A 27,366-nucleotide genomic window follows, 5' to 3' on the forward strand; every position below is an offset into this window, starting at 1 on the left:
TACTGTTAATTTGTATTGTTTATTTAACTTTTGTTTACTGTCTACTTCACTTGCTTTGGCAATGTTAACATACGTTTCCCATGCCAATAAAGCCCTTAAATTGAATTGAATTGAGAGAGAGAGAGAGAGAGAGAGAGAGAGAGAGAGAGAGCGAGAGAGAGCGAGAGAGAGAGAGAGAGAGAGAGAGAGAGAGAGAGAGAGAGAGAGAGAGAGAAAGAGAGAGAGAGGTTGGTGCCCATGTTCCATCCTTATTATCAGGTTAATGGCTTCTACTCAGATCTCTAGCTGTACGTCTTTTATCATGAAAATCGGACCGCACGTTGCACGTTGTCGCCTTTGCCCTGTTGATTCTGCCTCCTTGATTACCCAAAAAAGGTGTGATGCTCCTTTCTCTCAAGTTACATAAGCATTGAAAATATATCTGATTTTGTTCTCAGCTCCATTGTTCCTATTCCATTTTTAAAGATAATTTGGCTCCAGCCACACAACACTTGAGGCGACTGAACTGGACTGGCACAATATAATATTGTAAGAAAATACAGAAGAGTGGATCTGTTTGATTGAGTTTAATGTTTTGGAAAATGATCTTTGATCTACGCAGCCATCTCTCATCTCTCGCATTTGTCTGAGCTCTCAATCTGCCTTTCTGCCTTCTCTGTCTCTCCCACTCAGGTGATGTGTACTCCAGGCCTGTACTTATACCTTAGGGATAGGTTGGCCACAGCAGCTATGTTTGTGTGGCTCTATCTGGCTTGTGTTGTGTTGAGGAGTCAGTCAGTCAGTGGCATTTCAGGCCCTGTGAATCAAGGTTAAAGGAGGCTGTTATTCCTCCCCAATTAATTATAGCAGACCTGTATGGTTGGAATAGGCTTACTCTTGCCTAGTGTGAGCGCGCCACACACACGCACGTACACGCGCACGCACGCACATACACACACACACAAACACACACTACTCTCAAACTGCGGGATAGATAGAGAGAGAGGGAGGAATGACAGTGACAGCATGAGCATTGCCAAATAGTAGCCCAAATAGTTTTATGAAAGACATCTTTGTGAGTCTGTGTTGTGGATCGTTGGCTCTAATGCTAGCCTTAACCTTGATTGAACTCAGTTGGCTCTGTTGAATTTTGAAGGTTGTTGATACCGAATGAGAATAGGGGGCTTAATAACTCTATCTATATGTACATATTACCTCAATTACCTCGACTAACCGGTGCCCCCGCATATTGACTCTGTGCCGGTACCCCCTGTATATAGCCTTAGCTATTCTTTCTTAAAACTGCATTGTTGGATAAGGGCTTGTAAGTAAGCATTTCACTTACCTGTTGTATTCGGCGCATGTGACAAATAACATTTGATTTGATTTAATTTTTAGACCGCAAAGTGTTTTTGATTTTGATATGGTATAATAGCCCATTGGTTTTGCCATAAACGTATTTCTTAATCCAGAGTGAATATTGATTGATATTGACTTTTATCACAATATCTACTTACTGTAGGCCTACATAGATTTACAGCAGAAAATATGATGTTGAAAAGCAGAGTTAAAGGAATATGGGAAGACTGGTAGATCACTTCAAGTTGTCTGCTGCTGAACTTGTCTGACTAAACCATCTGCTAGTCTAATTCTCAAAGAGGGGTTGAGGAGAGAGAGACGTGTGGGTGTGTGCGCACGTGCGTGTGTGTTTGTGTGTGTGTGTGAGGAGCTGTTGGATGACCCCACAGGTAGACGATAAGGTCCCACTTGACGTCAAAACCCCCTTTTAGATCTAAAATCCATTAACGTGAAGTGGATGCTGCCTGCAAATGAAATAGAGGCAAGTTTATTTGTGAACGTGAATTGTGTTGCTATAACATAGCTTGCCTACGGAGCTGTGAGGGGAACGGCACCTCCATACCTTCAGGCTCTGATCAGTCCCTACACCCAAACGAGGGCATTGCGTTCATCCACCTCTGGCCTGCTGGCTCCCCTACCTCTGCGGAAGCACAGTTCCTGCTCAGCCCAGTCAAAACAGTTCGCTGCTCTGGCACCCCAATGGTGGAACAAGCTCCCTCACGACGCCAGGACAGCGGAGTCACTCACCACCTTCCGGAGACATTTGAAACCCCACCTCTTTAAGGAATACCTGGGATAGGATAAAGTAAAAAAAAACATTGTAAAGTGGTTATCCCACTGGCAATAAGCTGAATGCACCACTTTGTAAGTCGCTCTGGATAAGAGCGTCTGCTAAATGACGTAAATGTAAATAGCTTGAATGTATTTCTATGCGTACTTCCGAATGGTTAAATACCGTATTTTCTGCTCTCTCGATATTAAGAGAAAGCAGTCTCACTTCACCCATGTTCTCATCCTTATCACATGCCCTTCAAATCAATGTATTGTATTTGATGTTTGACATGTATTAATTGCCTAACTAATGTCCACCAAGCTACTAATCCACCACCTATTGTATATTGACCTCCAGACAATTAACTTACTGACAAAGCACACAAGTCTATCACAGTGCCATCCGTTTTGTCACCAAAGCCCCATATACTACCCACCATTGTGACCTGTACGCTCTCGTTGGCTGGCCCTCACTACATATTCGTCGCCAATCCCACTGGCTCCAGGTCATCTATAAATCTCTGCTAGGCAAATCCCCGCCTTATCTTAGCTCATTGGTCACCATAGCAACACCCACCTGTAGTATGCGCTCCAGCAGGTATATCTCACTGGTCATCCCCAAAGCCAACACCTCCTTTGGCCGCCATTCCTTCCAGTTCTCTGCTGCTAATGACTGGAACGAACTGCAAAAATCTCTGAAGCTGGAGACTCTTATCTCCCTCACTAACTTTAAGCATCAGTTGTCAGAGCAGCTTACCGATCTCGTACACAGCCCATCTGTAATTAGCCCACCCAACTACCTCATCCCCATATTGTTATTTGTTTTGCTCATTTGCACCCCAGTATCTCTATTTGCACATAATCTTCTGCACATCTATCACTCCAGTGTTAATACTAAATTGTAATTATTTTGCACTATGGCCTATTTATTGCCTTACCTCCATAACTTACTACATTTGCACACACTGTATATAGATTTTCTATTGTGTTATTGACTGTATGTTTTGTTTATCCAATGTGTAACTCTGTGTTGTTGTTGTTTTTATCGCACTGCTTTGCTTTATCTTGGCCAGGTCGCAGTTGTAAATGAGAACTTGTTCTCAACTGGCCTACCTGGTTAAATAAAGGTAAAAAATATAAAATAACAAAAATAAAAAATAAAGCATGAAGTAATAAAGACACTTGAATCATTCCGTGCATACATGCATATATCTCATTGATAAGACATATGGAAATGAGTGTGTAGTAGTGACCAGGAGCTTTCACAGCTTCTATACTAAAGACATTATGGAGATAGGAGGAGGGCAGCCTCTTTTAATCTCACCGTAGTAACAGTCCCCTGGCAACGGACCAGAGTGCCAATTATCACCAAAGTCCCCCAGGTTCTCCCATCTCACTCTAGTATCAGTATCATCAGCAGCGCCGGGAAAGTTTAGAAGCTTCTAGCGTCAGGGGAAAACGCCATCGCTGACACAGTAAGTCATTGGGATGTGTTTAATTATTATTTTACCATGAAAGATTAGATTCCAAGATAGAGCTTCAGAGTACATTTGTGATTTTATTTTATTTATGTGTATTGTCCTTACAATGCTGTTTTTCATATTTGTGTTATCATGAGTCAGAATTGTGATAATATTTCATATGTGTTGATGGAGGTAGATGGAAATGTTGCAGCAATTATAAGATGAAAGCAATTGATTGGTCATATTTGATCAGTGGTTTTAGTGTGCAGTTGAAAATGATAATGCAATACTGCTTTATAAGTGAAAAGATGTTCATGGTGCTTTTTTTTTATTGTTTTCTGGATTATAGATGAATTGCAACAGTAAAATCAGTAAATGTAATGATTTATCATTTCAAGTCTCAGTTCCAATTAAGTTGTTTATTGCAGTATTTCAATAGTGGCTCCTGTGCTGCAGTCTTAGCGTCTTCCTGTGTTTCCCAGGGCTCTGATCCTAGCCATATAGACTCCTCTGCAGGAGGACGGGGGCTCCAAACCTTCCTCCTGCTGAATTAGTGAGAGCGAGAGAGAGAACAAGAGAGAGAGAGAGAGAGAGAGAGAGAGAGAGAGAGAGAAACATAGAGGAATCAGCATGGGTTCCAGCTCCTCTTCCTATGCCCCCAAAACCATCTATCTGGACGTGGATGGCAAGGTTCAGAAGGTGGGTCCACCTCTATGAGGTTTATATTGTCTCTTTCCCCCCCCCCCATTTTTTTATTTTATTTGTATTCTTGAATTCTATCTGATATTATTATCCGGATCAGCTGAGTTAACAGATTGCGCCGTCAGCTATTTTCTCTACCGTAGCTAGTCAGCGTACTTGAAATCAAATAGCGAACACCAAGAATGAATATTTGATTACCTATCCATGAGTTCCATCCGTTTTCATTAGCAAATATCCTGGTTGACCACAAAATGAAAGCCACAGACACAGGAACCATGCTATTCTCTTCTTCTTCTCTTCTGTGTGAGAGGAGATGCCCTCTGAGCTAGTCAGTGGGAGCTCTGGGGTCACTCCCGTATCAGAGTTAGACTCTTATCATAGACAGCATCCAAATGATCTTGTGTGATTACATCTCTTCAATCATTGAGGTCCCTGGCTGCAATGAGGGAGTCAACCAATAGACAGACAGATGGTGAAATGGTGTCATTTTTCTACTAATTGTAGGCTACAGTATGGTTTGACTACTGTATGAATCAGGTGACCAAACCAAAAGCTTGCCAAAGTCATATAATCTCTACAGGTGGCTAATGATATTGACGCAATGTGGGTTCATTATGGCTCCACAACCACACACCTAATCTCATGCACCAGTCATTCTGTGCCCCTTGTTGCCTATATGCTCTGTTTCATTTCCATATTCGTGGTGAATAAGTTGTGAATACTCCTCAAAACATGAGTCAGGTGAGAGGCCTCTGAGATAGCTGTGTTTTCAAGTTGTGGTAAAAATAGACCAAGAGGTGGTGTAACAGTGTGGTTCACAGGTGTTTGTGGCGTACTTTAAACAAACACAGACAGTGCCACCTGTTGCTAACATGTTCTATGCCTCCATTGTTTTCTACTCCCTCTGAGTCTGAGGAAAACTATAGATGGTCCTGTGTGGCTCAGTTGGTGAAAGCACGTTGCTTCCAAGGTTAAATTCCCGCAAGGATCACATACAGAAAACGCATGCACTCACTGTACTGTAAGGAAAACCAGAATTGTGTGGTGGACTAATTCAATATCAAAGGGGGAAGAAACAGAACATGATATTTGTGAGGGTAGAAACATTACTAGCCTACCCAGTATGTTCTTGTTATCACAGCTCCCGGGCCATTGCACTGTAAGCATATAATGCAGATAGATAACACGCTGCTGCCACTCTCTGTTTATTATCTGTGCATCGTCACTTTAACTCTACCTACATGTTCATATTACCTCAATTACCTCGACTAACCTGTGCCCCCGCACATTGACTCTGTACCGGTACCCCCTGTATATAGCCTCGTTACTGTTATTTTACTATTGTTATTTTACTGCTGCTCTTTAATTATTTGTTATTTCTTTTTATTTACATTTTTTACTTTCTTACTTATCTATTTTTTACTTAACACTTATTTTTCTTAAAACTGCATTGTTGGTTAAGGGCTTGTAAGGAAGCATTTCACTGTAAGGTCTACACCTGTGGTATTCAGCGCATGTGACAAATACCATTTGATTTGATTTGATTTGATATAGGCTACTGTGTCTCATATTTGCTCTCATCATATAAGCTTCAACATTGTGGTGTGAGGGTAGCCACTGACTCAGAAGATTGGGTGATCTCGCTCTCTGAGGCCGTTGTGAGTAAAGTCTTTAATCAGGTCAACACCCGCAAGGCCGCAGGGCCCAATGGTATTCCAGGGCACGTTCTCAGAGAATGCGCAGAACAGCTGGCAGGCATATTCATGGTCATTTTCAACCTCTCCTTGTCCCAGTCTGTAATCCCCATGTCTCAAGCTGACCACCACCATCCCTGTTCCTAAGAACTCTAAGGCTTCATGCCACAATGACTACCGCCCTGTAGCACTCACTTCTGTAATCATGAAGTGCTTTGAGAGGCTGGTTATGGCACACATTAACTCCACCAACCCAGCCACCCTAGACCAACTCAAATTTGAATACCGCCCCAACAGATCCATAGACGATACAATCTCAATTGCACTCCACAATGCCCTCACCCACCTAGATACGTAAGAGGAATACCAATGTGAGAATGCTGTTCATTGACTACAGCTCAGCGTTCAACACCATTGTCCCCTCCAAGCTCGTCACCAAGCTTAGGACCCTGGGACTAAACACCTCCCTTTGCAACTGGATCCTGGACTTCCTGACGGGCCGACCCCAGGTGGTGAGGGTAGGCAACATCACCTCCCCCACGCTGACCCTTAACACAGGGGCCCACAGGGGTGTGTGCTTAGTCCCCTCCTGTACTCCCTGTTCAACCACAACTGCGTGGCCACACACGACTCCAACACCATCACCAAGTTTGCTGACGATGCGACAATGGTAGGCCTGATCACTGGCGACGATGAGACAGCCTACAGAATGAAGGAGGGCATTGACCTGTTAGTGTGGGGCCGGAACAACAACCTCCCCCTCAACATCAGTAAGGAGCTGATTGTGGAAACGGGGGGGGCAATCATCCACATCGATGGGGCTGCAGTGGAGCGGGTCGAGAGCTACAAGTTCCTCGGTGTCCACATCACTAAGAACTTAAAATGGCATGGGCCCTCAAATCCTCAAAAAGTTATACAGCTGTAGCATCGAGAGCATCTTGACTGGTTGCATCACTGCTTGGTATGGCAATAGTACCGCCCTTGATCGCATGGCGGTACAGAGGGTGGTGCGGACAGCCCAGTACATCATTGGGACCAAGCTCCCTGCCATCCAGGACCTCTATATCAGGCGGTGTGAAAGGAAGGCCCGGAATCTTTTTTTTCACCTTTATTTAACCACGTAAGCCAGTTGAGAACAAGTTCTCATTTACAACTGCGATCTGGCCAAGATAAAGCAAAGCAGTGCGATAAAAACAACAACACAGGTTACATATGGGGTAAAACAAAACATAAAGTCAAAAAAACTTGACCGATGTCGGTTAAATTACTTGAATTTCATTTCATTCTTTTTTTTGTGAGCTCAATGCGCACATAAATCATATGCCCGAACGGTGCTACGTAGTAGGGAGTTATAGTTTCCAACAGGCCAATTTTGTACATAGTTTAGTGCAGAAAACTTGATAATTAACTACAATGACCATAATCCATTGCAGGTCTAAACTTGTCCAGTCTGTGTTTCTTTTACGCTTGCTATGTAGGAGAGGGGGTACATAGAGAGCAGCTTCTTCAAGAGGTATCTCTACCTGAAAATACATGATCTAAGTGATTGATAGTATTCAGCAGTCAAAAAAGTATGTTTTGTTTACTTTGAAGAACTACTAAAATAGTGATTTTATTCAGACAGCATAGGCAGCAGCTCTATAGAGATGAAATGATGACTTGGAAGGAAATAATGAAGTCATCAAGTAAAACAAATGTAATATGCACAACAACTGAAATATTTTATTGAAGTAAAGTAATGTGAATAAATTATTGTTAATAAGTGATAAGCAGAAATGGGCAGACACTACCATCATGGGACTAATTGTTTTATTCTGTGTTGTTACAGCATTCAACCCACATAATGCATAGTGCATGTAATGTTTAAAAAAAGTAATCTAAACCAAAATGGATTTTTTATATAATCGAACAGAAACCGAAACGACCTCAAAAAGCACTAATCGCTCAGCACTACTGTTCTTTTGCTTCCGCACGGTCTGACACCAACAACAGCTTCAATCCCATGCCATAAGACTGCTAAATAGCTTACTAAATAGCTGACAAAATGGCTCCTCAGACTATCTGAGTTGACCCTTGTATTTTATCCTTATTTTTGCACAGTCTCTATGCACACTCACAGGGCCCTACACACTTACCACACTGACACTCCAACACACACACACATACTAATTATACTGACTCCCCACACATGCACACCCACTCACATACAATCATCATATACGCTGCTGCTACTCTGTTTATCATATATCATGATGACTAGTCACCTTACCCCTATACATTTCTACCTCTATCAATCCAGTATCTCTGCACATTGTAAATATGGTACTGGAACTGACTTACTTATGCTTACTTACTTTATCGTGTTCTTCTTATTTATTATTTTGTTCTACCTTGTTATTTTTAGCATTACATTGTTATTGATTACTGCATTGTTGGGGTTAGATCTTGCAAGAAAGGCCTTTCACTGTACTTGTGCATGTGACATTAAAACTTCTCTTATAGAATGTTGCAAATTATACAACGTGTGGGTTTAATCCTGGATGCTGATTGGTTAAAACCCATTCCAGCTGGTGTCTATTGCAATGTTGCATTTGGTAGCATTTCAAATAGCAACTGCTTCTCCAATGGATATGGCCTCCAATTTCTTTGGCTCATTAAATCTTGAATGCATTCAGGGATAAAAATGGTCAATGCCTTCTGCATATTTAATCCACTTAGCACAAGTGAATATACCAGATTTGGTTACCTTTGAACACCGACTAGCCTATGTATTCAAGTCTGCTTTGATTTTGGATACATAGGGCCAGGCACTTAGTAAACCCAGTATAGTTGTGATGGCACAAACCCCTGTTGTTATGGTGGCATAGAGCTTTTTCAAGTAGAGACCTGAAAGTGACACATGGCCATTCAAGGGCTCGAGAGTTTGAGGGATTGTCTACTACACCTGCTTGTGTAAAAGGTCTTCGTGTTGTTGGAGGCTAGCCAACAACAAGCTTAGATACACTTTACTTGACAATGAATTTCAGACAGACACAGTATACAACGAATATGTGTGCCATCAGCATACCACTATATACAGTGGGGAGAACAAGTATTTGATACACTGCCGATTTTGCAGGTTTTCCTACTTACAAAGCATGTAGAGGTTTGTAATTTTTATCATAGGTACACTTCAACTGTGAGAGACGGAATCTAAAACAAAAATCCAGAAAATCACATTGTATGATTTTTAAGTAATTAATTTGCATTTTATTGCATGACATAAGTATTTGATCACCTACCAACCAGTAAGAATTCCGGCTCTCACAGACCTGTTAGTTTTTCTTTAAGAAGCCCTCCTGTTCTCCACTCATTACCTGTATTAACTGCACCTGTTTGAACTCATTCCAGAAAATCACATTGTATGATTTTTAAGTAATTAATTTGCATTTTATTGCATTACATAAGTATTTGATACATCAGAAAAGCAGAACTTAATATTTGGTACAGAAACCTTTGTTTGCAATTACAGAGATCATACGTTTCCTGTAGGTCTTGACCAGGTTTGCACACACTGCAGCAGGGATTTTGGCCCACTCCTCCATACAGACCTTCTCCAGATCCTTCACTCCAGGACCTTGAGATGCTTCTTACGGAGCCACTCCTTAGTTGCCCTGGCTGTGTGTTTCGGGTCGTTGTCATGCTGGAAGACCCAGCCACGACCCATCTTCAATGCTCTTACTGAGGGAAGGAGGTTGTTGGCCAAGATCTCGCGATACATGGCCCCATCCATCCTCCCCTCAATACGGTGCAGTTGTCCTGTCCCCTTTGCAGAAAAGCATCCCCAAAGAATGATGTTTCCACCTCTATGCTTCACGGTTGGGATGGTGTTCTTGGGGTTGTACTCATCCTTCTTCTTCTTCCTAACACGGCGAGTGGAGTTTAGACCAAAAAGCTATATTTTTGTCTCATCAGACCACATGACCTTCTCCCATTCCTCCTCTGGATCATCCAGATGGTCATTGGCAAACTTCAGACAGGCCTGGACATGCGCTGGCTTGAGCAGGGGGACCTTGCGTGCGCTGCAGGATTTTAATCCATGACGGCGTAGTGTGTTACTAATGGTTTTCTTTGAGACTGTGGTCCCAGCTCTCTTCAGGTCATTGACCAGGTCCTGCCGTGTAGTTCTGGGCTGATCCCTCACCTTCCTCATGATCATTGATGCCCCACGAGGTGAGATCTTGCATGGAGCCCCAGACCGAGGGTGATTGACCGTCATCTTGAACTTCTTCCATTTTCTGATAATTGCGCCAACAGTTGTTGCCTTCTCACCAAGCTGCTTGCCTATTGTCCTGTAGCCCATCCCAGCCTTGTGCAGGTCTACAATTTTATCCCTGATGTCCTTACACAGCTCTCTGGTCTTGGCCATTGTGCAGAGGTTGGAGTCTGTTTGATTGAGTGTTTGGACAGGTGTCTTTTATGCAGGTTCAAACAGGTGCAGTTAATACAGGTAATGAGTGGAGAACAGGAGGGCTTCTTAAAGAAAAACTAACAGGTCTGTGAGAGCCGGAATTCTTACTGGTTGGTAGGTGATCAAATACTTATGTCATGCAATAAAATGCAAATTAATTACTTAAAAATCATACAATGTGATTTTCTGGATTTTTGTTTTAGATTCCGTCTCTCACAGTAGAAGTGTACCTATGATAAAAATTACAGACCTCTACATGCTTTGTAAGTAGGAAAACCTGCAAAATCGGCAGTGTATCAAATACTTGTTCTCCCCACTGTAACTGACATTGTATAATCTGTTTTGGCATTTCTGTGTATATTGCTGTGATTTACAGAGAATGATACAAACTCTCTCACTGGGTTGATGACGCAATAATTTGTTGCTAGTATGTTGTTAGAGTGTCGTATTATCTGCGAGATTGGGTTGGTCCCTGATAAGGGTAGGCTACAATGTGTTTAGTTCAAACATATTTTCAACTGCATGCCTTTGTGATTTAGTCCTCAACATTTTAACTCTCAACATACAGGGCTCACTTGAAAAAGAGATGTGAATCTTGATGTGACTTCCCCGTTTAAATAAAGGGTAAATAACATTTAAAAAATATAATTGTTTTCTTCCCCCACTCTTTCCACTTTGGACACTGCAGCCTTTTCTTTTACAACAGACTCAGGTCTCACAGAGAGCTGATTGTTTTCAGATGGCTTGAGATGCATAGGGAGACACAGACGACACTCACCATGCGTCTGCCTTTTTTCAGGTGGTTTTCAGTCGGCACTGCAGCCCATGTGACATCAAGGAGCTTCTTTGTTCCTCATCCAACATCCCCAGGTCAGTGACATTTCAGCTGCAGCCATCACCTTCTCTCGTCTCTCTCACCACTCCCTCACAGTCACACGTCAGTCTAAAGTATGCATTACACACAACACATTTGTTTCAAGTTCACTACAAACTTATCGACCCCCTATCCTGACAGAGCTTCATGAATGATAAGTAAACTACAAGTAAACACCAAATGACAAGCTTAGCGTGTGTTTTAGAGCATATTAAGAAGAAATGGAGGTTGCATTCTTAATGGAACACTATATAGAGCACTAATGTTGTGCCCTTGTCAAAAGTAGTGCAGTTTGGGAATAGGGTGCTATTTGGAATGCATCCTTATTATTTATTATTGTTGCTCCCCCTCCATAGGAATACTGCCATCATGATGGTGGATCCTGAAGGGGCCCTGGTGTCCATAGACCCGACTATGCCTACCAACTCTCCCAAGTAACACGTCACCTTTACCCTAATCGCCTAATCTCAATGATACAGTATATTTATTGATCTCAGTCATAGAAAAGCCTTCCTGACCGTTGTTAATCCAAAGACTACATAGCCTTTATACTCTGAGTAAAAATACTTTTCAAATGTGATGTAAACTATGACTTGATGAATGATGTTAGAATGTCACTGACATGTTTTACAGCTCCTTGTACAAAGTCATTTCTTTGTCCACCGGTCAGCTAGGAGGTGAAGTACCAAAGTGATATTTCAAATTCAGCAACACTTTTTAACCTTTGACCTTTTAGTCCTTAATTAATTCTTACTCACATAACTCACATAAAGCTATGACAACAAAACTTAAAAACAATGTAAAAACAATGTTAAAACAGATCTGGGTACTAAACATTTCTTCATGTTTACCGGTAGCTTTTTGATCACAAGAGTGATTTATTTCTTGCTTGTTTGCGCCCACAGATAAAGAAGACATGTTTCAAAACGTGTTATCTCAGGTGGCAGAGCAGTTCAGCAGGTAATTGGTGTGTTTATGTTCCACTGCAGACAGAAGTTTTCCACTTTAGTCTTTTCCCTTTCCACAGAAATACCTCCATGACACCAGGACCTTTCAAACAAACCCCTTTCACATATTTTTGCAGGGCTTTCCGAATCAACGAGCTGAAAACTGAGGTGACCAACAGACTGGCCATGTTGGAGAAAAGAGTGGAGTGTATGTGCAGGGTTTATTCTTTAACTTTCGATGTGTGTTTCTCTCTTTGTGTGTGTGTGTGTGTGTGCCTGTGTGCCTGTGTGTTTCACTGTTACTGAATTCACGCCTTTATGTACTAACAGTCATGTTGTTGTTACAGTGGAGGGACTGAAGGTTGTGGAGATTGAGAAGTGCAAAAATGACCTAAAGAAACTACGAGATGAGATGACATCCAGAGGAGGAGGGAGGTACGATGACCTTTGACATAAATTACACTCATCAAGCCATGCTCCAGAGTTCTTAGGATATTCTATAGTAAGACTTTTATGATGGTTTTAAAATGTTGTTGTGATTCAGAGAAATCATACAGCTAGTAGATTGATGATACAAATATTATGTATTTGCTCGCATCTCTTCAGAGTTGGGAACTGTCCCTGCAAATACAACTTCTCAGACGACGGGAAGAAGCTTAATCCCAGACGTGACGTCCCAAGTTATCCAAAGGTACGGAATTAGGAGATTCTAGTAATATACAGCAGGCTACATGTTTTTTTCTGAGTCATATCTAAAGATATTCATCACTTTTACATAATTAATCCTAGGAATGACGCAGTGCCTTCTCTCTCATTTCTACAGTACACCTTATCCCAGGAGACTATTGAAGCACTGAAGAAGCCAACATTCGATGTCTGGCATTGGGAACACAATGAGGTTAGTTCTCTTGAGATTCAGATCTAATATCTATTATATTTCCAACCAGGCCTTTATAATCACATTTTTGTAGTAAAACATTTTGAAGTATTTTCTAAAATTGTGAACTTAAAGGAATACTACACTCAAAAACGATATTTTGGTATTTTGTTCATTAGTCCAATCCCAAATGTTTTTGCATGGCAGCAATCAAGTTTAAGATAGAGCACTTGTTGTGCCTTATGATGATGTGTGTAGTATTCCTTTAACTGTGTCTTTGATCGGTGGTTTAGATGCTAAGCTGCTTGGAGTATATGTATCACGACCTGGGACTGGTGAAGGAATTCAACATGAACCCCATCACTCTCAAACGCTGGCTGGTAAAAGTATAACTGTAGAAAAGCAATTACCTCCATATGCAAGTGATATGCAACTGATATGGAACAACTTCAAAAGAAGAGAACCAAAGAGTATTGATGACTAGGATAGTTTGATTGACAGCTTTCTTTCTCACAGCTGGGCATTCAGGAGAACTATCGCAGCAACCCGTTCCACAACTTCCGCCACTGCTTCTGTGTCAGTCAGATGATGTATGGCATGATTAACCTGTGTAACCTGCCGGTAAGAAACGACTGTACTAATATAATATAATACATGCCATTTACCAGACACAAATGGTCTATAACTAGGGTCCAGAGTTTTTTCCTGGTCAGGTCAGGTGGTCAGGAAAATCTCCTGGCACCTTGTATTAGAGATTTATAGTAGACTAACATGTGCTATGTGTGTTCCTCAGGAGAAGATGACTCTGACGGACATGGGCATTCTCATGACAGCTGCAGTGTGCCACGACCTGGACCACCCCGGGTACAACAACACGTAAGCGCCCAAAGGTTCCTACTCTGCGCCTCAGTTCCCCCTGCTCTATAGCCTTGACTAGATCTCTGAATAGATGTTGATGATAGACACAATACTGAGGTGTTCATTCACAAAGAGATCTTTTGGAACTTCTTCAATTATGTTATTACATTGTGGAAATGGTCCAATGTATGCTTCCAGGTTTGATGTAAGGTCAGAAGTTCCTTCCTAACCATGTGACATGACCAGGGTAAAACTCTGGGCCCTAGTGATTATAGGCTTCCCTGGTCAGGACATGTTGTCAAGGAACGCTCCTGGTTTTAGGCATAAATCAAACTGTCACAGAGGTGTATTTTGCTCGTCAGGTACCAGATCAACGCTCGCACAGAGCTGGCCGTGCGTTACAACGATATATCTCCCCTGGAGAACCATCACTGCGCCGTGGCCTTCCAGATCCTCTCGCTGCCCGAGTGCAACATATTCGCCAATGTCGAATTGGAGGCCTACAAGCAGATCAGACAGGTAGGTGGTGTCCTAGGCTAATGCACAGTGATTCTTCTGCATCCCAAATGGCATAGTGCACCACTATTGACAGAAGTAGTGCACTATATAGGGAATAGGGTGCCACTCTCCAACTAACCAGGAGATGTTTTGAGTTGGCCTAAGGTAGGATGATTCCATCTCCCTTTACAGGCCATCATTACCCTGATCTTGGCCACAGACATGGCCCGGCACGGAGAAATATTAGACTCCTTCAAACATAAAGTGGACAGCTTTGACTTCACCAACGAGGAGCACGTCACATGCGTACGTATCGTACATCACATGACATCAACTGTCTATGAATACTGTACATCAAGGGGTGCCAATAGGCATAACTTTGTTCAGGTATAGCCTCAGCACTTCAGCAAACAACAAAAGGTAGGAGGGGTGGTCAATAACAAAGACAGGGATGGAAAAATAGGGCATACCCAAGAAAGACTTTGAATAGGGGACTGGAGATATCACGTGATTGTAATGGAGTTAAGATCGTACTGTAAGCTCACTCCACAGCTATCTTGAAATGCCGCCAATGGAGCTATCGAATTAGATCTTTTTCGATAGCTCAAGCGGTTGGTACGTTGTCAAGGAGGGGGTCACGTGGGTCTGCGAGCAGAGGATCACTGGTTCAAGCCCGATATGGGGACATGGACGGTGGAGGAAGCTAAACTGTTAGCAGCACACTGATGTCCGTTTCATGATGTCAGTCCTGTCCATCCTATGGAATAAAGCCAGAGGGTTCGAAGATAAAGTGCCTGTGTTAATCTTAAGTGCTCCAAAGCCTTTTACCACAAAAAGTCTAGCCAATGATAAAAACTATGGTTGTGTTGACATAATGCATGGTGAAAAGGTCTCTTTATGCCTTGTCCGTATGTGTGCAGCTGAAGATGGTTTTGATCAAATGCTGTGACATCTCCAACGAGGTTCGGCCTACGGAGGTGGCTGAACCCTGGGTGGACTGTCTGCTGGAGGAGTATTTCATGCAGGTGATCTCAATCAAGTCTAATCATGTCTAAGAATAATAATGTATAATAATGTATAATTATAAAGTCTAATAATAATGAGTCTAGTAATGTGTTGATTGGAAGTATGGGGTGAAAACAGGCTCAGCTGTCACTCTTGAAGTTGCGCATGCTTTTATTAGAAGGGTAAAAATAATGTATGTTTTAGCCATCTTGGCCTTCATCAGAATGAGTCTATTAATTAGAATGATGTCATTAAAGAGTGGAGTGACATGTTCAAACCCTCCTGTCTCGGGAATGGACAGAGTGACAGGGAGAAGACTGAAGGGCTGCCGGTGGCTCCGTTCATGGACAGAGACAAAGTGACCAAGCCCACTGCCCAGATCGGATTCATCAAGTTTGTCCTCATCCCAATGTTTGAGACAGTCATGAAGGTATGCGTGTGTGTTTGAACTACAAAGCAATGTCACAATATTAGATTTACATAGTGTGTAAGTATGTGTGTGTCGGTGTTGGTGTTTGTGCACATGAGCGTGTGCGCATCTGTACCCGTCTGCGAGTGTTTGCGTGTGCTTCTGTTTGAACACATCTCTTATATTTCATGACCTCTTGAAAACAATTCCAGACTAGAAAAGGCTGCTGTCCTGAATACCTACCCACCATCCTCCCCTGTGTGTGTTGCAGCTCTTCCCCCAGATTGAGGAGATCATGGTGCAGCCTCTGAGAGACTCTAGAGACCACTATGAGGAGCTGAAGCAGATCGATGACGCCATGACAGAGGTAGGACATCTGTTCTCACTTAATGTTACACTGTCCTTCAGGGTTGGGGTGAATTCCATTTGAATTCCAGTCAACTCAGAAAGTAAACCAAATTCCAATTCCAATTCCCAATTTTCCTAATTGAAAAAACATTGGAATTTGTTATTACTCACGATCAACCAGGGTATTTGTATCGGTGGTGGGGTGGGATTACATGTCCATGTCCAACCACTTTCTAACATAAAAGTGTGTCTTTTGTTCAATGAGGCGCAGAAGAAAAAAACAGAAAATATGTCATTAGGAGGGAAGAAGAAGTAAGCTTTGCTGCTGCTACGAGTGCAGTGGTGCTGTGTAAGTAACTGACTCTGATTGGCCTGTAGTGTTAGCCCTGAGTGCCCTCTCTCTTCTGCCTCTCTCTAGTCTGCCGACAACAACACTGCTGCAAGCTAGTGAGCTAGCTATAGTAGGAGCACAAGGCTTTTTTTTTTACTACGACCGCACAATATTTTCATCACTCTGAATTTGCTTTCGAAAAAAGAACTGAATTCACAAAAAGAAACAGCTCAACTCTACCGCATTACAAATTTTTGTTTTCACAAAAAAAACAACAGACTCTGTTGAGTATTTGGAACCACTAGCAAGATGAGGCTCTTCCATTGAAGATGAGGTTTATAGTTGAAGTATTCAGTTCGATAGTATTCCCCTCCAATTTGCACCAATCAGTCCTGGCCCTTGGGAGGGAGGGCACTCACCTCAACACCAAAAACGAAGCTGGTCAATTACATAGACCTACAGCCCAGTGGCAAAAGCAAAGTGGTGAAAACGTTGTGCTGTCTAAACGTCATCAATGTGGGTCGTTGGATTCTTTACAACCTCATTGATAACGTTTTGACGACCAGATACTGTCTTCCCCGTCTATGATTTTACAGTTTTTCTTTCCCTTTGCTGTGTGTGGTATTGCAAGTTCATAGTGTGCAGGATTTTCCACAGCGAAGAGCATTGTGAAGGATATGGATACTGATGGAGCCAAATCACAATCAAGAATGCTTTGTCCTACTCAAAGCACTGTGTGTGTGTGTGTGTGTGTGTAGGTGTGTAGGTGTGTGTGTGTAGGTGTGTAGGTGTGTGTGTGTGTAGGCATGTGTGCGTGAGGGTGTGTGTGTGCGTGGGGGTGTGCATGTGTGTGTGCCACTTAATCAGAATCCTCTCTCTGGAGAATCCCATCTGATATCCTGAAGTGCTTGTTTCATTTTAGGGCTCTGGCTCTCGTTTTATGATCCAAAAATTCAAAAAGGTCATGGGTCGTCCTGATCTGCGTCTTTGAAGACAAGATGGAGGGTGAAAAGGCTTGTCTTCTACACACTGAACCAACCTTAGACTACATGAAACCTCCTGGTTGATCTCCACTGTTTTGTTATGGACATTACAGAAGGACAATGGCTCTGTTTCAATGTCCACACTAGCATACTACTTAGGAGGAATTAATGTACCAGGCACATTGGAATATAGCTAATCTGAAAGCTAATTGGTCATTGCAGGTATCAACGGCTGTGTTTACACAGGCAGCCCAATTCTGATCTTTTTGCCCAATTATTGGCAAAATATCTGATCTGATTGGTCAAAATACCAATATTTGGGCAGAATATCATAATTGGTCTGTCTATGTATATGCAGCCTATCATAATTTCTGAGTGACAATTGGTCATTGTAGGTATTAACATGCCATATTTTCTGCTTTCTGTTTTTAGTCACACTTGTTGATGTTGATATTACGGTATAATGAATAACAACTAAGTTGTTTACTAGAACATTCACGTTTCCTTTTTCAATTCTCCTATTCAAATGCAAAACTGTTTCTGAAACAGTTTGAATAAATTGACTCTTAATTTAACCATGTCAAGTACACAGCATATTTTAACATAATTAACATAATTCTTATTATGAGTTTAAACAAATTCAACTAATTATCCCGTAGTGTGTGCACTGAATGAATTTACATAAATTCATATTTTGAGGTTTGTGTAATAGCACATCTATTGTTGTGCAATATATTCAGTCTTAGATACATGTTGTAAGTTATTACAAAAGTATTTAAATACAATCTAAAATGTTATTCTTGTATTCCATTTCTTTTTGCATAGTACATCCTACATAAACTGTGCAAAATACAGCACAGTTGTAAAACATATAACATCCTTTTATACTAAATGTGTCACCTGGTAATAAACTCCACCAGTATTTTGGAAAGTTGCAGGTTATTAAGAAGAAATCAATATGTACAGTAGTATCTGATTTTCATCTCAGAAAGTAATTCTCATCGAAGGTTCATGAGTCATGCCATTGACCCTTCTCCGATTGGTGCAGCCATGAATGAACCAATGGGAGGTCAAGCTCGGGAGTCTTTGAAAGCTTGTGTACTTTACTTGATATCTGTATTCTATTGTGTATGCTTTATGCACAATATGGATGTCCCATGCTTACGCTTGGATTTCCTGCTCATTGTCGTTTAGGAAGCGTAGTAGTCTGTAGCTTCAGGCTTTGAGGGGGTATGTGTTGAAACAAGACTTCTTTGCCAGTTTTGTTGTACAACCCCAAGCTACCACTTAACCGACATCTCTCTATAGTGTCCCTCCACAAAAATAAGTGGGTGGTATTCAACAGCTACAGTAGATTTTCTATTGCCAGTTTTATAACCTTTGTTTATTGCAACCTGTTTCACATTTCCAAGCGTGATAATTGTCCATCTGTAAGACGTTACTTACATATGATTACACTTTTTATGACCTACATGATTCTGATGACATTTGGATGATAAAGTAATTTATATGGCCCAGAAGAATCCAAAGAGATAGGATGTAAATACTGACTTTAATGTTTTTAGCAGGTCTGCTGCTAGATACTAATGACTTTTGGAAAATTCCAGAGGGACAAACAGGGATGAAAATAACTTTCTTCTGTACGTTTTCTTTGCTAGTTGGCTTCACGTATAAGACCTTTTCACCTCTTTTCTGCTTCTGTTTGATGGGGTTGAACTTAGGTCCTGAGTATAGCCTAGTCATTTTGTTTAGAGGGAACTATCTCTATACTCCATGTTGCATGAAAGTAACCACTAGTCCTTGCTTACTCACTCTCCCCCCAACATTGTATCTTTCTGATAAATTATACTTTGCGTGTAAACTATTTGTTTTAGTTCTTTGTTTGATTCTCACTGCAGTATCATTTTGCCCTTTTCTCTCATTTCAATTACTCATAAACACCCCTTAGACATGTCCTACTCTGTTGATGATGCAGCAGCAAGAGACTGAGATGACTCCCAAGACAATTATAACCTTTTTCATCACTCAAGTTTCTTCAAAGAAAGGACAACTCTCAGTTGACACTAAGAGACACGTCTGAAGCCTTTGAATGAGAGTAATCACCCCCCAGCCCCCTCTCCCTCTCTCCCTCCCTCCTTCGCGCTACTCTCACTTGCGTGCAAGACATCAAGACACACAGTATTTACATTAACCAGAAGGAATGCTTTAATTAGCTATGACATACTCTTATCACGAAGGAGACATATTGATTTAGTTTAATATACTGTATGCACCCTTTAAATACCTTGTATCAGATTACCTAATAAATGTAATCAACAATGTGTATTTCACTGCTACCTTTTATTACTATTACAAAGGGATGAAGATGTACAGTAGACATTGAAGACAGAAAATGTCACCACAGCTTTTGGATATTGTGATTCTTTTCCCTGAACTGATAAAGACCATTGGACACAACTAATTCGTTTTTTGTCTTAAACTGACAGATTTCTATGTTTTTTTATGTATTATGCTAATGAGATTGCCGCGGAGACGCGGACATCGACTATAGGGGGTTAATTCATGCCATTTATTTTCTTTAGCACTTCTAACACCCATTCAATTGAACAACAACCCATTACTGAAGTTGTTTTTATGAACGCAATTTTAATTAAATAATTGATAACTAAAAAGTAATCAATCTATTATAAGTGCCTTGGGCAAGTGTCACATCTTATATTCTCTTGCCAAAGGGCTTTAAAGGTATTTTTGTGGATCTAAAAAAGGGTAACTACTGTATCACTTTCAAAGAAACCTTGACATTCTGTGGTAAAAACAACAAGACCTTCCAAAGGTTTTCCAAAAAGTTTCATTCTAACATGCTAATGTTACCGATCTGAAATGGCTAGCTAGTTAGCGGTGCGCGCTAGTAGCATTTCAATCGGTGATGTCACTTGCTTTGAGACCTTGAAGTAGTTGTTTCCCTTGCTCTGCAAGGGCTTCAGGGTTTTGTGGAGCGATAGGTAATGATGCTTTGAGGTGACTGTTGTCACTATGTTCAGAGAGTCCCTGGTTCAAGCCCAGGTTGGGGCGAGGAGAGGGAAGGAAGCAAAACTGTTACACTAGGTAAGGCCAGAAGTCTGAGGTTTCACATTAAACCTGTTAGAACTTGATAAGTAGACCTGGTGCATCTATGTTGTCATACAGGCAGAGGTGTCATACACCCTAAACATCTGAGTGGGCACAAAGTATTGGGGGTGGTCCGGAGGGGGCTAGGCCCCCTGTATGTAAGTCGGAGGATTTTGCATTTTCAAACACCTGAAACACATTTTTCCTGCAATCTAGAGGCATACTCATTATGCTTAATTATCTAAGCATACCTCTTGAGCTGTCTGTATCCTCCTGACTGGTGGTTCTTTTTTTAAAGAAACTAAATATGCTTCTCTGCATCTCTGCTAAAATCTTGGTAAAAGATTGAAAGGAATTTGAGTCTTATTAAGTACATTTAGTAATTGCTTGCTTTTCTAAAGTCTACTAACCTTGCCAGCAGGCATGCCAGCTAAAATAGTTAGACAAGCTAGCTACTCTAACTTTATTGATAGCTTGAAATGGCTTCTTGGTAGCTAGTTATGAGGTTGGGATATTGGGAACATATCTGGGCTAGCTAAAGACATTTTCATAAAATTGGTAGGTGGCTAGTAGTATTACAGAGAAACAACAACAAAACATTTTACAAAAAAATATACAGTACCAGTCAAAGGTTTGGACACACCTACTCATTTGTTACAGGAGGGGGTCGCAGTTCCGGAGCGACCCACTAGGTGTCGTCCTCCGACATCCTTAGGCACCTCCTCACTCACAGTCGGGACTAATCATCTTCCTATTGGTGTCACCTGTGTCTATCTGATTCACCTGTGTATTTCTGCCCTCACTTCCCTGTGTTCCCTTGCTCAGCAGTACTAATCAGTGTCTGATCGCGGGACGTATGGACAGGTACGTGAGAAGTGTTCGCCCTGTTTATTTACTATTTCAATCATAGTTTGTATTTCGTATTTTAGGTTGTCTGCCTGTTTTTTGGAGTCTTATTTGCTCCACCTTTCTTTTCCGTTATTTTGTATCCTGGCTTCGGGACCATCAGTAAAGATCCTTGTTTCACCATCTCTGCCTACTGCCTACTGTCTAACCTGCACCGCACCTGGGTCACACCTCACACCAACCCTTACACTCATTCAAGGGGTTTTCTTTATTTTTACTATTTTTTTTACATTGTAGAATAATAGCAAAGACATCAAAACTATGAAATAAAACATATGGAGTCATGTAGTAACCAAAAAAGTGTTAAACAAATCAAAATATGTTGGATATTTGAGATTCTTCAAATAGCCACCCTTTGCCTTGATGACAGCTTTGCACACTCTTGGCATTCTCTCAACCAGCTTCACCTGGAATGCTTTTCCAACAGTCTTGAAGGAGTTCCCACATATGCTGAGCACTTGTTGGCTGCTTTTCCTTCACTCTGCCGTCCGACTCATCCCAAACCATCTCAATTGGGTTGAGGTCGGGGGATTGTGGAGGCCAGGTCATCTGATGCAGCACTCCATCACTCTCATTCTTGGTAAAATAGCCCTTAAACAGCCTGGAGGTGTGTTGGGTCATTGTCCTGTTGAAAAATAAATGATAGTCCCACTAAGCCCAAACCAGATGGGATGGCGTATCACTGCAGAATGCTGTGGTAGCCATGCTGGTTAAGTGTGCCTTAAATTCTAAATAAATCACAGACAGTGTCACCAGCAAAGAACCCCCACACCATAACACCTCCTCCTCCATGCTTTACGGTGGGAACTACACATGCGGAGATCATCTGTTCATCCACACCGCATCTCACAAAATCTCAAATTTGGACTCCAGACCAAAGGACAAATTTCCACCGGTCTAATGTCCATTGCTCGTGTTTCTTGACCCAAGCAGGTCTCTTCTAAGCAGGTCTCTTCTTATTGGTGTCCTTTAGTAGTGGGTTCTTTGCAGCAATTCGACCATGAAGGCCTGATTCACACAGTCCCCTCTGAACAGTTGATGTTGAGATGTGTCTGCTACTTGAACTCTGTGAAGCATTTATTTGGGATGCAATTTCTGAGGTTGGTAACTCTAATGAACTTATCCTCTGCAGCAGAGGTAACTATGGGTCTTCCATTCCTTTGGTGAGAGCCAGTTTCATCATAGCGCTTGATGGTGTTTTCGGCTGCACTTGAAGAAACTTTCAAAGTTCTTGACATTTTCCGTATTGACTGACCTTCATGTCTTAAAATAATGATGGACTGTCATTTTTCTTTGCTTATTTGACCTGTTCTTGCCATAATATGGACTTGGTCTTTTACCAAATAGGGCTATCTTCTCTAAACCCCCCCTACCTTGTCACAACACAACTGCTTGGCTCAAACGCAGTAAGACAGAAATAAATTCCAGAAATTAACTTTTAAGAAGGCACACCTGTTCATTGAAATGCATTCCAGGTGACTAGCTCATGAAGCTGGATGAGAGAATGCCAAGAGTGTGCAAAGCTGTCATCAAGGCAAAGGGTGGCTATTTGAAGAATCTCAAATATAAAATATATTTTGATTTGTTTAACACTTTTTTGGTTACTACATGATTCCATAGTTTTGATGTCTTCACTATTATTCTACATTGTAGAAAATAGTAAAAATAAAGAAAAACCCTTGAATGAGTAGGTGTGTCCAAACTTTTGACTGGTAGTGTATGTTTTTTACATTTTTAAACAGGATAAATCTGAGTGGGCACGTGCCCATGTGCACCCTATGGTATACAGGACAAAACAATGGACAAAGTGACTTGGTAACACAGGCATTCACCTTTATAAAACCAGTCGTCACCTTCATGAGTGTTGCAGTATCATTCATAACAATCTTCATAACACTTTACAGTGAGTGCATACATTATTTATTATTATTATTATTATTTATTTTTTCATACTGGCCCCCCGTGGGAATCGAACCCACATCCCTCGCGTTGCAAACGCCATGCTCTACCAACTGAGCTACATCCCCGCCGGCCATTCCCTCCCCTACCCTGGACAACGCTGGGCTGGGCCAATTGTGCGCCGCCACATGGGTCTCCCGGTCGCGGCCGGCTACGACAGAGCCTTTATTCGAACCAGGATCTCTAGTGGCACAGCTAGCACTTAGACTACTGCGCCACTCGAGAGACATTTATTCAACGTCATTCGAGACTTGTTACCAGAAACTCTTCTCAAACAATTGTCAGAGAATTGTAAACTCCAAGAAGTGGATGTGTGATAGGTGTGAAATGCCTTCCCTAGCAACAGTGACCCAGGAAGTGACGCAATACTTCTCAGTAAAAAGGGACCTGTGGTAATCTAAAAGCTCTGTTCAGGCCCTTATCAAGTAAACTTTGTTCTTTAAACTGAATTTGTCAGTGAAAGTGTGTTGAAGATATGTTCTCTGGAATGTTAATCATAAGAGATTAAATCTGCACTCACCACAATGGTTGAAACTCATAGAGGAACGAAACGCATCAAGTGAGACTGCCAGATAGTTATGTCTACGTGTTTTAGTTTTTCTTTAAACCGCAAATTCAAATGGATTACTTTGACTCACCCACACAGACAGTGTGGTGAAGAAGGCGCAACAGCGGCTTGGCACCTAAAACCCAGATGCACAATTGAGAGCATCCTGTCAGGCTCTCCAGAGGGTGGTGCAGTCTGCCCAACGCATCACCAGTGGCAAACTACCTGCCCTCCAGGACACCTACAGCACCCGATGTCATAGGAAGGCCAAAAGGATAATCAAGGACAACAACCACCCGAGCCACTGCCTGTTCACCCCGCTATCATCCAGAAGGTGAGGTCAGTACAGGTGCATCAAAGCTGGGACTGAGAGACGGAAAAACTGCTTCTATCTCAAAGCCATCAGACTGTTATATAGCCATCACTAACACATTAGAGGCTGCTGCCCCATATACATAGACTTGAAATCACTGACCACTTTAATAATGGAACACTAGTCACTTTAATAATGTTTACATATTTTGCGTTACTCATCTCATATGTATATACTGTATTCTATTCTATTCTATTCTATTCTATTCTACTGTATCTTAGTCTAATTCCATTCCTTTACTTTAGATTAGTGTGTATTGTGTGTATTGTTGTGAATTTGTTAGATATTACTTGTTAGATATTACTGCACTGTTGGAGCTAGAAACACAAGCATTTCGCTACACCCGCAATAACATCTGCTAAACACGTGTATGTGACCAATAGAATTTTATTTGATTTGTCCATCAAGGATAGGTCAGGGATGGGCCACATTTTTTTTCTTTACCGATTTGTACTTCCAAATCAATTTGCAGGCCGAAAAAAGGGAAGTTATTTCAATATAGCTCGATTATGATTTATACATACTGTCTATCAGGTTTAAGAAGTTCAAGTGTAGCCTGGAGTTCTCTTTTCATCCAAAAGAATCATGTAACAAAAACCAAAAAAATTGGAAAAGGGAAGTATGGACATTCTTTCCTCCATGTGCATTTAGAGACAACCATGATAGGTAGCAGCTGGCAATGTGTAGCAGCTGGCAAAATGATTTGAAGTTGCAGAGCCGTTTTGGACTGCCCAGTACATGTATCTCTCCTACCCATGCTCTCTCTCTCTCTCTCTCTGTCTTTCTTTCTCTCTCTGCACAGAGCGCCCCCTAGGCACAGAGACTCTTCCCTGGCTGCTTTTCTGTAAATTACTAGGGTAAAAGGTCAGTGCGTGGGCTGGAGGACAGCGCTGTTGCTTTAAACCCCTCCATCAGCAGGCCTTCTTCCAGGGGAATTTATGCTGCAGCTGCAGGCCCTATCATGACCCATGAACCTATAGCCTTCATACCAAAATTCTTCACATTTACAGAGCAGCAACATTTCAACCTTACATGCCTTGTACTAACCAACTACTTTCTCGGAGAACGATCAGTGAAGATCGCATTTAAGATTCTCCGCATTTAAGCTAAAAAGTGGTTGTTTGTCTTCTTCAGACCAGGCATAATGGTTATACGGTCTTGTGAGTCACTCTCGTTCTTTTCATTGCTGACCATGCAGACAGTTACCACGACTCAGTGCTGACCAGTCCAGACACAGACCATTTCAAGTGCTCAGATGAGAGGCAAAGGTATGTTTTTTCATGAGAACAGCTGTTAAACTCACGGATGTTCCGTTCTTGACTCCCACATGCATGAGAATGTCAGATTCCAACTGATCTCTGAGTAGGGGCTAGGGAGACAAGACAAACACAGATAAAAGTAGCACGCCCCTCTTCCTGTGAGGGCCATTCTTTGGGCTATTTATGGCAGCATCGCAACTTATTGAAATGTTACACTTTCTACATGTTTGACAAGATTGGAAGACCTCACACATCGGAGGCAGAGTACTTCACGAGGACACCTGTATCAGCTCCAGGTCGTTAACTTTACAGGATGTCAGGACGAAGTGTAGGATTCTGCTAAACAGAGAGCATATAACATTTTTATTAAACCAGGTCCATTCTCATATTCTCATTCAACATTTAATTTATCACAGCTTCTTACAACATATGAGAGCAGTTTATTCAGCGTGTGAGTTATCCCTTGACTATAAAATCTCTGTTTTTCATCAATAAGGCAATCTCTCAAAGGCAACATTCTTTTATGAAAATATTGAGAGGTCTTGTTTCCAAAAGAGCTCTGGTGGCTATGGAGGCTAACCCATCTTAAAGTATACAAGTCCTGCATGCCAGCATTTACCAGTGCTGTATCCACAAAATGTGATAGCATAACATCCCACATGCAGGTCAAACAACACTGATTTTCAAGAAGGGAGTCCTTTCTTTTTCGGCAATAGACGTTTTCAGAGAATGGTCTTATCTTGGACGAACTTCTCTTTTTTTGTTCCTCTTCTCAAACGTATTTCTTTAGTTAGTAGGAGAAGAGCTGTAACTAAATGTTATTTACAGTAGTACTGTAATTGAATGTTCCTCTTCTCTAACCTCTATTTTTAGACTCTGTGAAGGGTCTTATGAAACGTAACTGTAAAATGTTGTAGGACGTTCATACGGTACTCATTCATTTTAGGAAGGGATATTGGAACCAGTTGATTGACTTGAAACAGACACCTAGGGCATTGGAAAAACAACATGGAAAAGGTTTATTTTTCGAGAGCTGACATACATGTCATGTAGTGGATGGTTCTGAAATACCTCATCATATCTTAATTTGCATCATCACTGAAAAATGTGAGGGAAATGACCAGTTCACATCACACAACAGTCTATTAGTGTCATACTGTATACATGGCCGATGACCATGAAGAGTAACTCCCTTGCATTTGTCAAATAGCATCTTTATTTTTATCTTTAGTCATCCACATATTATGTGCTTGTATTAGTTCAGCCTGCTATGAAACTCTATTAGGCCTACAACTAACAATAGCAAGACTTACAGTATCTACATTCAAAAGCATACGTCAGTGGTTGCCCTCATTTCCGACAGTCTAAAAACAGACATTTTACAACGTCTGCTGCTGTAGACAGTTAAATTAGTGGTTATTTCATCCAAATTAGAATGCCAGAAGACTCCAAAAGCTAAAAGATTCAGCTTAGTCCTGCTCAGAGCAGAAATCTGGTTGCTAAAGAAAAGGACCAGACGGAATGGTTTTACGCCGCGATAATCTCCTGCAGGCATCTTGATTGTGTGTTGGCAAAACATCAGCAGCGGCACAGCGACCATTGGCCCACACGGCAATTACACTGTGCTCTTATCTGAATGAATAGCAGGCCTGTTGTCTATCTACTG

At 41.5% G+C, this 27,366-nt stretch overlaps 1 protein-coding gene across 3 annotated transcripts; it reads left to right on the forward strand.

Moving 5' to 3' along the window:
- The first annotated feature begins 3,438 nt into the window (after positions 1–3,438).
- Positions 3,439–19,869, forward strand: LOC121560968 (high affinity cGMP-specific 3',5'-cyclic phosphodiesterase 9A). Of its 3 annotated transcripts, none has more exons than XM_041873728.2 (20): positions 3,439–3,584; positions 4,055–4,271; positions 11,218–11,288; positions 11,649–11,726; positions 11,926–11,969; positions 12,198–12,252; positions 12,377–12,447; positions 12,587–12,674; positions 12,846–12,930; positions 13,063–13,137; positions 13,410–13,496; positions 13,633–13,737; positions 13,910–13,992; positions 14,337–14,493; positions 14,665–14,778; positions 15,393–15,497; positions 15,779–15,907; positions 16,158–16,253; positions 16,500–16,583; positions 17,488–17,573. In XM_041873728.2, the coding sequence occupies exons 2-19, from the start codon at positions 4,203–4,205 to the stop codon at positions 16,548–16,550; spliced, it is 1,563 nt and encodes a 520-aa protein (XP_041729662.1). In that variant the 5' UTR covers positions 3,439–3,584; positions 4,055–4,202; the 3' UTR covers positions 16,551–16,583; positions 17,488–17,573. The 3 variants fall into 3 exon arrangements, with proteins under 3 accessions (XP_041729662.1, XP_041729669.1, XP_041729655.1); XM_041873735.2 differs by having other exon boundaries at positions 16,506–16,583; XM_041873721.2 differs by lacking the exon at positions 16,500–16,583 and having other exon boundaries at positions 17,488–19,869.
- The last annotated feature ends 7,497 nt before the right edge of the window (positions 19,870–27,366 follow it).

This window comes from Coregonus clupeaformis, chromosome 5 (assembly GCF_020615455.1).
Source record: "Coregonus clupeaformis isolate EN_2021a chromosome 5, ASM2061545v1, whole genome shotgun sequence".
Taxonomy (NCBI): Eukaryota; Metazoa; Chordata; class Actinopteri; order Salmoniformes; family Salmonidae; genus Coregonus; species Coregonus clupeaformis.

What these genes read in the sequence shown, in the direction of transcription:
- LOC121560968 (XM_041873721.2), top strand. Translation starts at nt 4,203, where the DNA reads ATGGGTTCCAGCTCCTCTTCCTATGCCCCCAAAACCATCTATCTGGAC. An exon ending in TTAACCTGTGTAACCTGCCG is followed by an intron (nt 13,738 to 13,909) that starts GTAAGAAACGAC and finishes TGTGTTCCTCAG; the next exon opens with GAGAAGATGACTCTGACGGA. An exon ending in CCTACAAGCAGATCAGACAG is followed by an intron (nt 14,494 to 14,664) that starts GTAGGTGGTGTC and finishes CTCCCTTTACAG; the next exon opens with GCCATCATTACCCTGATCTT.